Source organism: Mustela putorius, unplaced genomic scaffold, assembly GCF_011764305.1.
Source record: "Mustela putorius furo isolate JIRA1106 unplaced genomic scaffold, ASM1176430v1.1 tig00000407_pilon_pilon_pilon, whole genome shotgun sequence".
NCBI classification, from domain to species: Eukaryota; Metazoa; Chordata; class Mammalia; order Carnivora; family Mustelidae; genus Mustela; species Mustela putorius.
This window is the reverse complement of record NW_025421373.1, coordinates 15,496,860-15,515,087: the sequence shown is the minus strand read 5'-3', so window position 1 is coordinate 15,515,087 and position 18,228 is coordinate 15,496,860. Positions and strand designations below refer to the sequence as shown.

General features: G+C 39.3%; 1 protein-coding gene across 7 annotated transcripts in view; it reads right to left on the bottom strand.

Annotated features, from left to right (window-relative positions):
• Positions 1–2,692: 2,692 nt before the first annotated feature.
• The window catches only part of NNT (nicotinamide nucleotide transhydrogenase), a 95,205-nt gene continuing 79,669 nt past the window's right edge, over positions 2,693–18,228 (bottom strand). For all 7 annotated transcript variants that reach the window (XM_045079538.1, XM_004737919.3, XM_004737916.3 and 4 more), the window contains exons 20-22: positions 6,793–6,911; positions 5,429–5,544; positions 2,693–3,934 (exon numbers count right to left, since the gene is read on the bottom strand). In XM_045079538.1, the coding sequence (XP_044935473.1) occupies positions 3,785–3,934; positions 5,429–5,544; positions 6,793–6,911 (385 nt within the window). In that variant the 3' untranslated portion in view covers positions 2,693–3,784. The remainder of the gene's footprint in view (positions 3,935–5,428; positions 5,545–6,792; positions 6,912–18,228) is intronic.

The following is an 18,228-nucleotide window of genomic DNA, read 5'->3' as shown; positions in this document are numbered from 1 at the left end:
GTTTTCCACTCTTCCTCCCAAAAATTATGTACCAAGATCCAACTATCTTTTTCTACCACTATCTTAATTATATGCCAGAGTTTCAAATATTAACATTCTAATTACTGTCTCATCAGCTATATCACTGTAAACCATATCACTGGAAACTGTATCACTGGAAAGCTAGATCACTGGAAACCAAAAGGTTTCCATCCAGAATTACAGTATACACCACAGTAAATGTTCATATAACCACCTCAGTCGTGAACAGTTCAATCCCTTAGTCCAATATGGAACTTCAAAAAGTTTAAGAACTGCAATCTTAAGTGCTTTGACATTCAAAGGTTACCATTTCTGCTCCTTTACTAAACTAACACTTCAAAAGTTTCACTTAAAGGAGCGCCTGGGTGGCTCAGTGGGTTGGGCCTCTGCCTTCAGCTCAGGTCATGGTCTCAGGGTCCTGGGATGGAGCCCAATGTTGAGCTCTCTGCTCAGCGGGGAGCCTGCTTCCCCTCTCTCTCTCTCTGCCTGCCTGCCTACTTGTGATCTCTCCCTCTGTCAAATAAATAAATAAATAAAATCATTTTTTTAAAGTTTCACTTTAAAAGTTTTCCCCCTCCTTGTTAATTAAACTAATGCTTCCTTCCTTTGAAGATTTAGATTCTTTGAGAATCTAAAGAGGAGCCAGAATATACAAGTTGCTGCCACTGGAGTGTAGAGTTTTGGTTGTTTTTTGTTGTTTTTGTTTTCTCTTACCATTCTGACCCAATAATACTTATTGGCAAGGACTCTCAAAAACTGGCAAGAGCTATAAATTAGACATTTGAACTCTTCTCCCCCAGCTATTCAAAAGAACTGTCCAAATTTCCAGTACGAAAATGCTTTAACTCATAAGGCTTATGCCTTAAGGGACTTGAAAATTTGCCTCTCAGTCAGATGAACACATGGGTTATGAGTTATTAATTATACATAATAAGGCTCTAGGATAGCATAAATTGAACTAAACCATAAAGCTGACGGATACATAATATATCCCATATTTGTGTTGGATGATAAAACAGCAAAATCTAAAAGTTAGGGCCATGACTTGGATGGAATCAGAAAGGCGAGAGCCCACTATCCAGATTCATTACCAAATACCGAACTGTTTTCACTGAGTCCATCAATGCCTGAAACGCCCACTGCAGAAAAAGATTAGTCCTCTCTCTGTGTCCTTTCTATTCCAATCCCTAGAAAAAATGTGGAGAGAGAATGATAAGAAGATTTATATGCCAGAAAACTGTCCGCAGTTACACAGACAGAAACATACATCTAATGCATTAAAATGTATACATTTACTTTTACACATTATTTACTTAGATGCATAACTTTAAACACAAACTACCAATTTAGGACAAACAAGAGAAAATAAAGGATTGTTAGAAGGCCTAAAAGACATGTCAACACTAACCTTTCAATGCCTAGGTAGAATTAAAAAAAAATATATATATATATATATGTATATATATATATTTGGTAACAGACTCTGGGGTACAATGGATTGATTTTGAAAATTCTTTCTAGTTGAATAGCACTATACAATGTGAGCAATACAAGAATAAAAAGAAGTCGCATCTTCTAGTTACAGGACTTAGCAGAAAAAAATGGAATAAAAAAACAGGATAGATAAAGTTTTTTTTTAAGATTTTATTTATTTGACAGAGAGAGATCAACAAGTAGACAGAGAGAAAGAGAGAGAGAGGAGGAGGAAGCAGTCTTCCTGCCGAGCAGAGAGCCCGATGTGGGACTCGATCCCAGGACTTTGGGATCATCTCTATCCCAGGACCCTGGGATCATGACCTGAGCCGAAGGCAGAGGCTTTAACCCACTGAGCCACCCAGGCTCCCCAGATGAAGATTATTTTTGTTGATATTAGACTTTACCATAAGTAACCCACCAAATTTTAGGGAGTTGTACTTTAAGAAATTATATATTCAAATTCATTTAAATATCCTAACCAATAAAGTAAAATAAAACCAACTGGATATGGGTTCAATTCAGTTAACACAACTGGATGACAAAGGACTAATGAGTAGCAAAGAATGAGGTCCTAACTTAAAAACATGGAAAAATACTTACTACAAAAAATAAAAATAAATAAATTCAAGTATAATTATTTTTAGTTTAAGTTGAAGGCAGGAATTATCTCAACAACAACAACAAAACAATCCAAGTTGCTGCTTTCCAGATGTACCTACTACTTTGATATAGGGAAAAGGACATAAATAAAGATAATATTTACTTTTTTCTAGTAGAACTTTCATGATATAATCCAGACTTGAGGTTACTAATGACCTGAGATCCATTAGCAAATTGCATTTACCACTTAAAAATTAAAAAGGAGTCTTTCCTGCTTTAAAACATATGTACACACACACACACACACACACACAATCACACACAGATCTTGATCTCAGGCACAACAAAATGGAAGCTGCTTACCAAACCAGCAGATACCATGAGTTTTAAACTGAGTAAATACGAGCATGATAGTAAAAAATTTCACACCAGCTATTTCTTTTTCTGGTTTAGAAATAGCTTTTATGTGTTTATAATTGTTTTTGAGAAACATAGTACCAAATTAATTATGTAGAGAGGCAGATATCCCAAGTACTCCTCACACATTCACCTAGACATTTTGGCACAGTACCAAAGTCACAAAGAAAATCTACACTTTTGCTGCAAAAAGACATGATCTTTACTCGTGCTCAGATAAACAAAGAGGTAGTGCAGAAAAGGTGCCACCATTTTTCTCAGATGTCATCAATTACATAAGACCTCAAAACACACTCTGATTTGGAAAAGAAAAAAAAAGAATTCTTGCCAACAGTTAAGAGACTGATTAACTTCATCTCTTTCATAGTAGCAAGCCTTCCCCAGATGTTACTAACAGGCAGAACTATTCGCTTTAGCCCTTTGTTACCAGAGACAATTGCTACATCTCTATGCAAACATGATGAACTCATTTTATTAGTCAAATACTTGAATTCCATTCAAGTGCACTTAATACAGTAATACACATTATAAATTGATTGAAATTAAAAAAAGATCTTGGATTGGAAAATGGATTTTTAAAAATACTAATTTCAAATTACATGTTTCATTGATGTCCTGATGAAATACACAAAGCAAATTATTTGTTTCCAGCATCTCTGAAAGATTATCTAGTCCTTTAATATATTAAAATAGAAGTCAGAAAATACATCCCTGAAGCCTCAGAATTGGAAATACAGTTCAAAAAGTTGAAGCCAATTTGATAACATTAATTCAGATTATGGTTAAATGGTAAGAGGACAGCTCAGGAGTTGACAGAAGTTTCAAATAAGTAGCATTTGTTGTAAATAACATAAATGAAGGTAGCGGTAATGTTTACAGGGTCAGATTTTTCAGATCCACATATATAATGTAAGTACTAAGATCCTAAAGATTTAATTTCTTAAAACACTGCTGACTATTAAGGAAGAATAAAAAAAAAAATCCAAATGGATTACAACTAAAATAAGGCTGTTCTTTCTTTTAGAAAATACTTCTGGAATTCATGACACAAAAAATATGCACTGAAGACATGGCGAATCTTTTTTTTTTTTTTTTAAATCAAGGAATCACTGCTCCTGAGAAATCTCCCCACATGTTTCGCTTTCTTGTCTTCTTTTTCTTCCAAGAGCTTTGCTACAGATGTGTATCAGCTGTATATAGTGATACGGGATTTGTCTGTTCCCACAACGGAAGAGGTGGCTTTGTCAGACAACAGCTAGGTCTTTAAAATTTACTTCTGGTAGGATTCTCTCACTTTCGCCTGCAGTGCGTCACATGTCTTCTTGGCATCACCTAGAAGCATGGCCGTGTTAGGTTTGTAGAAGATGGGATTGTCGACTGCAGCATAGCCAACACCCAAGGACCTCTTCATAACTATGACCTAAGGAGCCAAGACAAAGGGAGAGAGTGAGTGTATGTTAACAGACACGACGGGGACGTGACAGGGCCAGCACCGCCCTGCCCTAGCTCTGAATGAAGTGCGTACCACAACCAAGTCCCCAGTGCACAGACTTCTGTGACACACAGGGAATGTTTTCTTAATATATGTTTACATTGTATTAACTCTCATTTTTAAAATGTGCCCATACTCCTATCCATGAGAGAAAAGTCGTATTAACAACATAGTTTCTTCTCATTGCTTTTCTCCATACAGACTGTGTAACATCTTCTAGTCAGAAAAATAAGTATCATTCTCTGACTGGGCTTCGGAGAACAAACTTGGCACATAAACTTCTGCTACAGATCCTAAGATAAATGTAGCTGAGTGGGAAAATGGGATGGTTCTTATTCCATCACTTTAAAGTGAGGCAGAAGGTTCCACGACGAAAGCCCGAAGAGCAATCTAGCCCATCACAAGACAGAGCGAATGACTAATATTATGCTCCTACAAAACAAAATGGAAGAAGTCAGTCTGTCTAATACTGATGTGTTAGAGTCACTTACAATTACATGAGTTATGGAGGGTGCTATTCAGTTAAATATCAAGTCAGTTCTTAAAGAAATGGAAAGATCTTCTGTGGTAGTCTGGGACATGTAATCTATCCAAAAATGAAAGCAATATAAATTTACTCCCACTTCACACAGCCTTAGTACAGTAACACATTCTGCAAACTCTCAAATACTGATGACCAGTGCAATAATTTTCCATCTACACATGAACAAGTGCGTATCTCACCCACCACAAATTTCAAGCTCACGTATTTATGATAAAAAGAAACAAAATGAAAGGGAAATGTACATCATATCATTACGACGGTTAAAATGCAGATCTGACCTGAGAGTGGTAAGGAGACCAGCCCTCCGCCAGGGCGGCAGAAATGGACAAGCCTGTGAGTTCTCCATAGCCCAGCAGTTAGCTTCCATGGAGGTAAGGTGCGTGCGCAGGCCTTGCCTCCTTATGCCATGTCACAGTTTGGATTTCTAAATCACCTTTCTTCTGGACACTCCATAACAACAACAGATGCCCTTTCAAAAAAACTAAATGAAAAAACGTGCTCGTCTTCGTATATGAAGGCAATGATACTGACTCACTGTCCCAGAGGGAAGCCATCTGCTTCCCTGGACGCTCTGTGGAAGTCAGCCAAACTCATTTCAAAAGCTCACAGCTCTTTTTTCAGCTGTGGTTACAGATTTTGTTAATCCACCCACATAACATCATCTAGTTCGAATGCTGACCGGCACATTTACTTGGGTTCTCTGGTGACCACCGAACAGACAGAAGCTGGATAGAGTCAGTGGGGCCCTACACCCACTCCAGCTCCTGGGGCTCCCAAAAGGCATCGGCACTCCTCACCAACGTGAACCAGGACAGCTCTGTGTGCGTGTTCTAGGAGACATCTGATGATTACAATGAAACACAAGTCTGAAGCCTTACCTGCTTTGACTTCCAGACCTCGAGGACCGGCATGCCTGCAATAATAGAGTTGGGGTCTTCTTGAGCGGCTGAATTCACTGTGTCATTGGCTCCAATCACAAGGACCAAATCGGTGTCTACATAATAAAGAAAAAAAAGAGAAATAAAAAATGCAAATGGGTCATTTTCTTTTTTCTCAAGCAAATCAGAGTGATCTGGACTTTAAAACAACAATAACAGAAGCTAATATTTATAGGACTCACACTTGTGCCAGGCACTGTACAAAGAGCTTCCTCAGAGAGGCTCAGTAACCTAGCCAATGTCACACAGCTAAAACAGTAGATCCTGCAGCTCAGCCTGAGTATCCTGACCAAACCTTGCATTGCTGTGCTTCCCCTCCCCCACAGTGGATCTACCCAATCTGACTTGACGGTTTTTATTATCTCACAATGATCTTGCCAGTTACATTATTTTATAAGATTTGCATCCCATTTTCATCTTTTAAAATGACCACATAAGATGCTATTTGATGTCTCAAAGAAAGTGGTCTAAAGGTCTGTACTGTATTAAAGCTGCGTCCATAATTTCTGGAACTGGCAGGTTTCACACATAATTTAGCAACAGTGAAATCTGAAAGGGGGCATAAAATGTCCCAAATTCCCTCTATAATATAAATTACCTTAGAACTTTGCCAAAAATGCCATGTGAATGTAGATATATATACAACTTCATTATTTTTCTCTAATAAACACTATTTTTTAAGTTTACAGTGGATACTTGCCAGAGGGAACTGGTTTAACTTTAACAAACATGATCTTGAGCCAAATGTCATTAACATTCAACATCTACCCAACAACAGCCATGAAGTACGGCACCTTATCTAGCAAAGTCCTGGCACTTGAAAAGAAAACCAAAAACTACTTTCTTGATCGTGAGTTGTTACAATTGGAAACCAGTAAAATCTCAGATGCTGAAAAGAACTGGACATGAAATTATCAACAGAAGCAATTTTATACGTGAGGAACCTGAGGCTGAGTATCCATTTCCAAAAGCGAGAGTCAGAACCTGGATCCGAAAGCCAAGGTCTCTTTAGAGTCCCTCTGCAATGACTTCCATTGCCCCCGCCCCACCCCGAGATTTTCACCACCTTCCCATCTCCTCCTAGGCCCAAAAGTACCCTTACCACTCACGAGCCTCTTGGACCTCATTCCGTACTGTCTTTCATTTATTTCATTTATTTATTTCATTTCAACTGTACACCTCCTAGGAGCAGGTTACTCTTCATCTGACTAGTAGGTCTTCAGTAACCCCACAATTTAGGTCCTAAGACTGGTATCACTTTATTCGGACTAAGAACAAGCTTTTCCATCACCCCCACGACTTACCTGGGAAATCATGGTTGATCTCATCCATTTCCAGCACAATATCGTATGGCACCCCGGCCTCAGCCAGCAGCACATTCAGCTGACCAGGCATCCGGCCTGCGACTGGGTGAATTCCAAACCTAGACATGAAACAAATCAACAGTTGGCTTTACATGATGGGCCAAAATGTACAGAGACCCCCACGTCACCCCCAGATCCGCACACTTTGTTCTTGGCACCTTCACTCTTCCTGGTACTATCTGATCTCTCCAAGAGGGGCTAGAACTGGTCCAGATATATGATCAATCTACAAATATTGAAGTTGGAGGTTTAATCTCTCCGTATACACAAATGAGAGCTCCTCTCGAGAAATAAATGTAACCTTAGAACCTGACTCTTCGTATGTTTCAAGTACAACAAATTCCCAACAACATGAATAAACAATATCACCTTACATTTAAGAAGCATGATGTTCTTTTATGATTCTTTCTGATAAATCTTGCATCTCTAAAAACTTATGTAAGTCAGCCTGGAATTAAACACTTGCCATGAAAAATCACCACGATTCCATCAAAAACTGACTCCACATTCAACTTTAACCTCTATGTTCAAAGCTCGAGAAATAAAAGATTGTCATTACAGGAGTTAAAGGCCTCCCATCTTTCCGAGCGTGGTAGGAAGCATGACTTCGCATCCCAGGAGAAATGTGATAGCAAGACACTGGAGCGTTTCAAAGAAAGAGTGAGACACAAATCAGAGCCCCACATTTTTATTAAGGCAAAAGAAGTTGAAGCATCAAGAAATTTCTTCCAACCACGACCATAATGGGATCTTTGGGGTCACTGAAAGCAGCCTCTTGCCCACAGTATTGATCTCTGCAGCCTCAGCACTGGGCACCACGCCTGACACACAGAAAAGCTTCAATCAGGAGGGAGTGAGTGGGTGAGCAAGTGAGAGTGAATAAATGCAGCGAAGAAATGCATTTGATTGTAGTTCTTGGCAGGGATCCATCCAACCTCAGCTTAAATACTTTGAGTAACCAGATACTCACTCCCTCCAGAGGTCAATTCCATTACTAGACAATCCCAATAATTACATCTCTCTCTCTCTCTCGCTCTCTCTCTTTCTCTCTCTCTCTCTCACACACACACACACACACACACTCATTTTCAGCCAAAGAGAACCCCCAACGCGTTGCTTTCCAAGGTCTGTAGTCTGGCCATCTATAGCCTCTACTCCCTCTTTCATGAGGACTCCTTTGAGCTCTCCTAGAATGCCTACTAAGCAAAACACCCTCAGTTCTATTCATGCCGACAGAGCCCACTGCTGTCCTAGTCACCTGTCTCTACACTGCCAATATCCAGCTCAAACCTTAGGCCCCCAAAGTGAATACAATATGCTGGATATCGTGATCTAGATGCACGAGGCGCAGCAAGAAAATTACATTCTGAGCTCTTCCGTTGACAGTGCCCAAGTCGGCCTCGGCGTTTACAGCCGCCATAACACACTGCTGGCTCATACAGAAGTTATGGCCATTTAAGATGCCCTTTTATTTTTCATGGGAACTGCAGCCAAGTCAGGCCTCCCCACTTTGAACACAAGTCCTGCGAGGAACAGATTAAAGCCACCAAGGAATTGACTCCTCCCCAAAAGTAGAATTGAAAAGAGTTTTAAAATGGCCTTTTAGATTGCCCCAATAGCTGATAAATAATTTTCTACATCTTTAAAAGTGTTAACGAAGAGCCTACCTGAGGGTCTTGTAATTGGGAGAGGGAAAAAGGACATCAAGTGACAGGTGTTCTTTTGTCAAGTTCACTTTTAAATCATCTTCCTTCTGGGATCACTAAATGTTCCTAGATTAACAATTTATGTTAAAAACAAAACAAAACGAACCAAACAGAAACAGAAACCCCGAGCTAAAAGGAAACAAAGCAGTTACCTCTAAGCAGTTATACAAGAGATAGTCATTGTACTACTCCTCTTTTCTAAATATAGTTTCCTAACTTTCTGTGAGAATGTATACGTTTGCGGGGAGGGAGTCAAACCATGTCCCTGAGGGGCTTCAGGGCTAGGAGCACAATAAGATCAATGACCTAGCTGGGATCTTCCCAGTTTCCCAGATGCCAAAAGGAGGAAAACATATACTTTTTATGGTGGAAAAAAAAAGTAACTTCATTTAAAATAAGTTACCACTTCATGCTCTTCTCTTGTAACACAATTTACAAAGGGTTTCTCGTGTGTTATTTCATTCTATCCCTAATTGTCTTTTAAAAATCTCCACCAAGAATTAGAATGTCCAGCAAGTGATTCAAGCCCCGTCCTCGGTCAAACAAGCCTGTGGAGCTGCATTCTTCTCTCCACCAAAAAGAAGCAAGAACGTAGATCTCTTTAGATAGGATGGCTAATGCTGGCCCTTTGTGAGGTGCTATGCAGTTTGTACAACCTTTTCAGTACGTAGTTAAGCTGGGATTCAGACCTAGGTCTTTCTGACTCCAGAGTCTGAACTTGTAGCTACTATACCATATAGTAGTGTGGTCAGGCAATTTGAGAGGTTATTTTGCTTGGTTAACAGCCCCGGTGTACTAGTTACGTTGATGTCAGGCAGGTTACTTAAGGCCTCTCGGTGTCACCGTTTTCCCACCAAGCAGTAACCTGCAGTTACTACAAGCTCACATTCTGCCAAGGGCTAGAGAAAACGCTGCATGAACAGGCTTGAGAAACACCTATTTCTCTCTGCCTGAAGGAGTTCCAACAATCCAATTCACAGTGTTCTTTGAGAATAACTGAGAGCCCAGAAAGTTTCAACAATGCTAAGAGCTATAAAACAAAATACATTAAATCTCTGCAGGAAAAATTAACACAGGAGAAAAATACGTTGCAGTATATAAAGTATCCAGCACAATGTAAAATATTCACCAGCACCTGCGGAATGCTGGGCAAGTCGATTCTGAAAAATTACCCAGGGTGGGAGTTAGAAATTACCTGGACAGAATGAACTATTTCACTTCTTTCAACTACTTCATCATCCTTCCCCTCAGTGGGCTAGCTGTACTTTTCTTCTAGTGAAAGTAAAACTCAGGGCAGTCATTAATTAGTTCACACCAGACCATGATCACCCAAACTCACCACCTCATAAGGTTTTAAGTTCTTCAACCACAAATTCTCCTTTCATTTTGGGGACTGTAATAGTCTGACACTTGAATGCAATTTTAAAATATTCTCTAAAGACAAGATTGCTTTCTTTTTAAACAGCAAATTGCTCTCCTAATGTCATAATCGATACCAAACCAGAGTTTTAATCACTCCTGAAAACAAAAGAAATAAGATGAACTACTGAGAATTTATGTTCCCACTCTTCGTGTGGTAATGCAGACTGGATTCAGGACTGTGGCTCTTTTGTGTCTCAGAGCAAGCATTTCTGCAATGTCAGATCGACTCCTTGGTTGGGGTACCTACTTTAAAATTTTAGTATTTTTTACAGTGGCAATAGCATAAAACATTTTTTTAAAAATTATTCAGGCACCCCAGCTTATCTCAATAAATGGGGCTTATTATTACTAAACTTCAAATATGAACATAAATAGCATTTTAATACTTTAATAATTAATATAGTATTTTAGGGGCATCAGGCTGGCTCAGTAAGAAGAGCATCCAACTCTTGATCTCAGGGAAGTGAGTTCGAGCCCCATGTTGGGTATGGAGCCTACTTTTAAAAAAAAAAGTAAGAAAGAAAGAAATAATAATAATACAGTACTTATAGCATGAATATAAAAAAACAGACCTAGAGAGAAAGTGCATTATACTGAAATAACTAAAATATATTCCTAAGCCTGTTGACTCCATGAATTTAGAAAAAGACAAGATATGATGAATGGAAGTTTCAAAGGTGTTTGATTTGGTGAACAACAGCAGGGTGGTTCTCTACATTCGTGAAAAGGTATGCTCACTTTCATCACTGACTAGACCCAATGAAAAAAGTAAACAACAGATTTAGTTCTAGGAGCTATGGTTGAAAAGGATCAGAGGGTACTTGGCTAAAGTTCAAGAGAAACACAAAACAATCTAATGACCTAGAAAAGAACCTCTAAGTGAAAAAAGATCAACTGGCTCAAAAAAAAAAAAAAAACGCAAAACGTGATTTTCAAGCACACCAAATAAAACAGAAGTTGACCAAATCATCCTCATTTGCATAAAGCAGAAGAAAAGAAATGGTCTTCAAATGCACAGGAAAGAACTAGAATTTAAAAAATTTTTCTGTGTGCTCAACATCACTCGGCATCAGGGAAATACAAATCAAAACCATGGTGAGATACCACCTCACACCAGTCAGAATGGCTAAAATTAACAAGTCAGGAAACAACAGATGCTGGTGAGGATGCAGAGAAAAGTGAACCCTCCTGCACTGTTGGTGGAAATGCAAGCTGGTGCAGTCACTGCAGAAAACAGTATGGAGTTGCCTCAAAAAGTTGAAAATAGAGCTTCCCTACAACCCAGCAATCACACTACTGGGTATTTACCCTAAAGATACAAAGGTAGTGATCCAAAGGGGCACATGCATCCAAATGTTTACAGCATCAATGTCCGCAATAGACAAACTATGGAAAGAACCTAGATGTCCATCAACAGATGAATGGATAAAGATGTGGTATATATGTGCAATGGAATACTATGCAGCCATCAAAAGAAATGAAATCTTGCCATTTGTGATGACATGGATGGAACTAGAGGCTGTTAAGTGAAATAAATCAATCAGAGAAAGACAATTATCATATCATCTCTCTGGTATGAGGAATTTGAGAGGCAGCATGGGGGGATGTGGGGGGGAAGGGAGGGGAAAAAATCAAACAAGAGGGTACTGGGGAGGGAGACAGACCACAAGGGATTCTTAATCTCAGGAAACAAACTGAGGCTTGCTGGAGGGGAAGTGGGGAGAGGAGAGGAGAGGGGAGAGAGATCGGGTGGCTGGGTTACGGACACGTAATCAACAAGACAGCTGCAGCAACAATCCTCCCTTTGAGAGGACTGGGGAGGATTAAAAGCAACTGTCTTGGGGCACCTGGGTGGCTCAATGGATTAAAGCCTCTGCCTTCCGCTCAGGTCATGATCCTAGGGTCCTGGGATGGAGCCCCACATCGGGGTCTCTGCTCAGCAGGGAGCCTGCTTCCTCCTCTCTCTCTGCCTGCCTTTCTGCCTACTTGTGATCTCTGTCTATCAATAAATAAATAAATAATCTTAAAAAAAATTTTTTTTAAAAAAGCAACTGTCTTAACCGCTAATAAGAGACAATGATGAAATTCAGGATTTCCAGAAATAAAGAACCGCTCTACTTCAAGTCAATGGTACTATAATTGCCACGAATTACTCATTTGTGCTCTTTTGAAATGCAAATAACAATTCTTGAACACCGAAAATTTCTCCTAATCTCCCAATCTTACCAATCAGTGTTTCCTCCCTCCCCCAGGTCCAAACATCTTCACAAAACCCAATTTACAAGACTTGAGGAAGACTTTAAGTCACGTACTATGTGACATCTAAGGTCTGTATTAGTGTCCTATGGCTGCTGTAACGAATGACACATATTTAGTAACTTAAAATGACACTATCAATTATCTTACAGTTCCGGAAGGAAGCAGAAAATCAGTTTCCCTGCACTGAAATCAAGGTGTTGGCACAGCTGCATGTCTTCCAGAGGCTCTACGGGAAAATCCATTCCTTGCCTTCTCTTGCTTCCAGAGGCGGCCCCCATTCCTTGACCTGTGAACGCATCCCTCCAACTTCTGCCTCCACTGCCATCTCTCTTCTTCTGACTCTCTCTTATGGCTTCTTCTAGGACTCTCTCTGACTCCTTCCTCTCTGAGAACCCTAGTGATGACATGGTCCTGCCCAAATAATCCAAGATAGTCTCCCCACCTCCAAATCCTCCCCTCAAATCTACAAAGCCCCCCTTTGCCATGTGAACTAACATGTCAACAGGTCTGGGAATTGTAGGTGGACACTTCAAGGCCATTATTCGGCCTAACGCAAACATCCTTTCCAGTCCTAAAATTCCATGAACTAGGGTTTCTATTTTAGCTGAATAATCCAATATATACTATATGAATTACTTTTGGATAACAATTCTGTATACCTCCTTTATTCCAGTAAGTTTTTCATCTTAATTAATTTGTTTGTTTTGAATACTGTCCTTGCTTATCTTTCAATTAATCCATTTGGCCATCATCTTTATGCTTAAACTGATAATGTCTTGGGCCAAATTAGAAATCAAAGAGCTCTAAATGTATTTGCTGTTATTGTAACATTTGATTAGCTACAGACTGCATAAAGACATTATATTTGTTGAGCTAGTTGTGAAGAGGAAATAATGGCAAAGCTAACCAATATCTCATGCTGAATATCCCAAAGGACAGATCATTTTCTATCTGTTGGCATAATAATTTATTATACTAAACCTTAAGACTCTAATGTTGGAGAAAAACACACGCAAGGCTCTTACAAGAAAATGCCAGTGTTTTGAGAGAAATAACAGAACACACTGAATTTGTAGAAATATATATGTGCACACTGATAAGTCAATGTGAGTTAATAACAATTCTGGCCCATGTAACTGGCTTATCTCCAAAGTATGTGTTACAGTTAATTATACCAGACATTGGTTTGGCCATGGCCAGTTATTTCCAGGAACTGATGGCCAAAGCTCATCAATGTTCCATCATCGTATGAAGAATATCCAGAATTTGAAAATGCAAAGCCTACTAGCCTTTTAGTTCTTCCCTTTGAGCCATGAAAATTATCTCTATTGTGCACATACTTAACAAAGCAGAATCAGCTGTCCCTGTCCACAACAAGATTCTGCAGAAGGAAAATAAATACAAAAATGAGATCACGGAAAGATCTTCCAGGTCTCAGAACTCTGTTAATGTATCTCCTCCTTAGGTTGCACTGCAACACAGTAACATCATAGTAACATAGTAATGTGGCTTACTTATCAGCTCCCACAGCACCTAGCATTCCTTCTAGGGACTCAATGGGAAGGAAGGAGAAAAAAGGTTTTAAGTAACACCATGTGCCCAGTAAGGTCCATTGACTCATAGATGTTCTACATCTCTTTTTAGAGAAAGAATTTAGGGAAGTAGTAAAGAATTGCAGTGAAAGTTCTGGAGAACCACTGCCCAGATTCCCAACATTTGGACAGCTCACTTCTGTATGCCTCCCTTTCCTCTGCACCCAGTGGGATTGAGAACAAACCTCTTCAGAGGACTATTGTGAGATTTAAGTGAGATAGTTCATATAAAGCAGTTTTCATACAAAATACTTTAGACTGATACCAAGCATAATAAGCCTTTAATAAATTAACCTTCAATGATAATATTCTATTCAAATATATCTGTGTAATATAAATGTTCATGGTATTTTTCAAATAAATGTATCTTTTAATGACCATTTATAGAAAAATACACATTTTTACATTAAAAAATATTGGTTTCATGTCAACATTTGAGTTGGTTTTCTAATTTTTACCTTAAAATTCCAGTAAATAGCAATATAGTCCAATAAAAGCAGTTCTTTGTATTCACAACTACATCAAAAGACTAAAAGAATGATACAGTCAATAAAGACTAAGGCTAGTAACTGTGAATATTGGACTCACTGGAAACGTGTTCATGACAATATGCAGAGACGCACTTCTTTGATAAAATCAGATTTCAAAAGGCCACATTTAATCATTCCACAGATACAATTAGGCAAAAGAATACGGTTTCCTCAACTGACAAATACAAGTGTCATCATTAAGTCAGGATAATTGTCTCACTTATCTTGAAGCAAGAAAAATTCCAAGAAAAAAGATGCCATGTAATTCCTTTTTTTGCTCTTTTCCTCTCTCAAATATGAAAATGATAGTTCTGTGTGAAACATTATATAATAAAATACTATAAAAATGTAATAAAATATAATAAACACTAAGGCCGCAGTCCCTAATTAAAAGTTCCCGATAGACCCAGGCACGGCTCAAAAAAGGGGAATAATCTACTCAGATAAATCAACATGATCTTCAGAGCCTTTTAAATTACTCAAGAAGGAGCAACAGCAAATAAGAGTGTATACAAGAGTGATTTGAAATTTCGTGTTAACAGGATAAAACATGGTAAAAACGCAAGTGAGGAAACACGTTTCCTAAGCTTCTTTTATAACACATGATGCTATAAACCCCATTTTTACACTTTTTCGCAACTTCCCATTAGATTTCAGACACCACATGTTCTAAAGGGGACACAACGATGTGAACTCCCATGATCGTGAGCCATGGAGACAATATGTCCTGACCAGGGTGTGCTACAGCAGTTATCCTAGGACATGTGGGACTAGTAAAGAGAGCATAAAACATTCACCACACGGATCCTACCACAACTGCTCAAATAAACTACATTTTCCTTCTTGCATTATGGAAATATCCAGATTTAGTTCAGCAATAAAACATGAAGAAGAGCCAAGTGACCCAACTCAACAATAAGACAAAGAAACTACAGAGACAATGGGGCCTCATTTACAGCATTTAGTGTTTTCTCCATTTTGCTGCCTCCTACTATTATAAATATTGCAAAGGATCTTCAGATCAAAAAAAAAAAAAATCCTTTTATAACCTTCAACTATTTGGTCATACGTTTTTGCCAGTCACTGCACAGAATGTGTTTTCATACTCAAGATGTTCAAAGAGTTCGTTTCGTTTCTCTTACTGTGTTTTATATTTTCAAATGTATGTTGACAACATTTGGGAATTCTGCCTCCCAGTATTATCATCCCACAATTCTCCTAAATATGTTACTCTAAGCTTCTAGGAAGCTGACAAATTAATGAGGAAAAAGACGTAACAAAGGGAAAATTTTTTGAAGTTTCGCTTGTTGGAAGCCTGTTTATTCTTCCTGCTTTTAAGCATAAATATTTATAAACCAATAAAACCTTAAGAGTCAAAACAAGAGGGCTGAGCAGCCGCTAGGCAGCTCAGGAACCAGGCCCCAGGGAGCTGCCGCTTCCTCTTGTGATTACAGGCAAGGAGAAGTCATGCTTCCACACTCAGAACAGGTTTTGGGGAGTGTGGGAACATTCCACTTCCTCACTCCCCAAAATGAAGTTACTTCACCGTTTCTCTCTTCATTCCCCTACCTCGGGATTCCTCAGATTTTTGTCACTTACTATCCAAAGCTCTCCAGTAAAAGAATGTTTTCAAGGGTGCTAATGATGATGTATTTCTCAGGGAGAATGCCATCCAATTCCTCGAACAGGAATGTCTTGGTCTGACTGGGCCGCTAGAACAGAATTCAATAAGCTGGGTAACTAAAACAACAAACATGTCCGCCTCCCAGTTCTGGAGGCTGGGAAATCCGAGATCAAGGCACTGAGAGACTTCTGCACTGGTCTGGAACTGAACCCAGGCAAGGGAAGCGAGAAGGCTGTGGAATAAAATCGGCAAAGACTGGACAGAAAAGAACTGTCACCATGGAGTTGTAAGGTATATAAAAAAAGATGAAGAAAACTAATTATTAATCTCTTGCTAAAGAACCTTTAAAAGATAGGTTTCATATGCCATTGGTCTTTCTCTGAGTTATTTTGCATGATACCCTCTAGATCCATCCATGTTGTTGTAAATGGCAAGATCTCATTCTTTCTGATGGCTGAGCAATATCCCATTGTGTATATATACCACATTTTCCTTATCCATCCATCAGTCAGTGGACATGTGGGCTCTTCCATAATTTGGCTGTTGTAGATAATGCCACTATGAACATCCGGGTGCATGTATCCCTTTGAATTAGTATCTTTGTGCTCTCTGGGTAACTGCCTAGTGATGCAATTACTGGGTCATAGCGTGGCTCTATTTTTAACTTCTTTTTTTTTTTTTTTTAAGATTTTATTTATTTATTTGACAGAGAGAGATCACAAGTAGTCAGAGAGGCAGGCAGAGAGAGAGAGAGAGAGGGAAGTAGGCTCCCTGCTGAGCAGAGAGCCCAATGCGGGACTCGATCTCAGGACCCTGAGATCATGACCTGAGCTGAAGGCAGTGGCTCAATCCACTGAGCCACCCAGGCGCCCCTATTTTTAACTTCTTGAGGAACTTCCATACTGTTTTCCAGAGTGGCTGCACCAGTTTGCATGCCCACCAACAGTGTAAGAGGGTTCCCCTTTCTCCACATTCTCACCAACACCTGTTGTTTCTTGAGTTATTCATTTTAGCCATCCTGAAAGGTGTGAAGTGATCTCTCGTTGTAGTCTGGGTTTGTGTTTCCCCGATAATCAGTGATGTTGAGCACCCTTCCATGTGTCCGTTGGCCATCTGTATGTCTTCTCTGAAAAATGTCTATTCATATCTTCTGCCCATTTCTTAACTGGATTATTTGTTTTTTGTGTATTGAATTTTATGAGTTCTTCATATGTTTTGGATACTAATGGAAACAGACTCTTCTCTGTAGAGAACTGGTAATTACCAGAGGGGAGGTGAGGGGGGCATGGGGGAAACAAGTGATGGGGATGAAGGAGGGCACTTGTGATGAGGACTGGGTCTTGTATGGAAGTGCTGAATCCCTAAATTGTATACATGAAACTAATATAACACTGTATGTTAACTGTAATTAAAATAAAAACCTAAAAAGTAAAAAAATAAGACTTAAAATAGACCTTAAAGATTCTCCCATTGACTACTTCCCAAGACAGGACTCCTTTATTTAGAATTACACCAAATATGTGTGCTGTATTCATCACAAAACAGGTTGGGAGCTCAACTGCAGAGGCAAGGAAGAGTCCCTGGTCTGGGCCACACACACCTTAAGGACTCGTATTCTTTATGTTTGCACGTGGCAATGCTCCATTCTGAGCAGGGCCCATGAAGTTAATAAAAAGATCTTGGCACCTGGGTGGCTCAGTTGGTTAAGGATCTGCCTTTGACTCAGGTTATGATCTCAGGGTCCTGGGATCGAGCCCCTACATCGGGCTCCCTGCTTAGCTGGGAACCTGCTTCTCCCTCTGCCTCTGCCGCTTCCCGTGCTTGCACTCTCTCTCTCTGCCAAATAAATTTTTTAAAAATCTTAAAAAAAAAATCTGTTACTATATTCAATTATTTTTGTAATCTAATTGTGCATTTCACCTGTGGAAAATATGGTGGGACCTGAAAAGGTAGGTTCCTTTGGTTTGTCACATTCTGATCACAACTTTTGATTGACAGCTACACGTCACTGATTAAAAGCACAAGGAAGTTTTTTTTTTGTTTGTTTGTTTTAATAAAGAACTGTAGTAAATGCAGTTTAGAATAAAAACTTGCAAAGCCTGAAGCAGGCCAAATGTTACACAAATCATCCTTACTGGTGAAAAGGCTGGGACCAGCTAGGTAAGGTTAGCTTATTCACCTGAAAAGAAACATTGTGATGAAGGAGAAAACCCTCCTGACAAGGCCACTGCTGTCCACAAAAA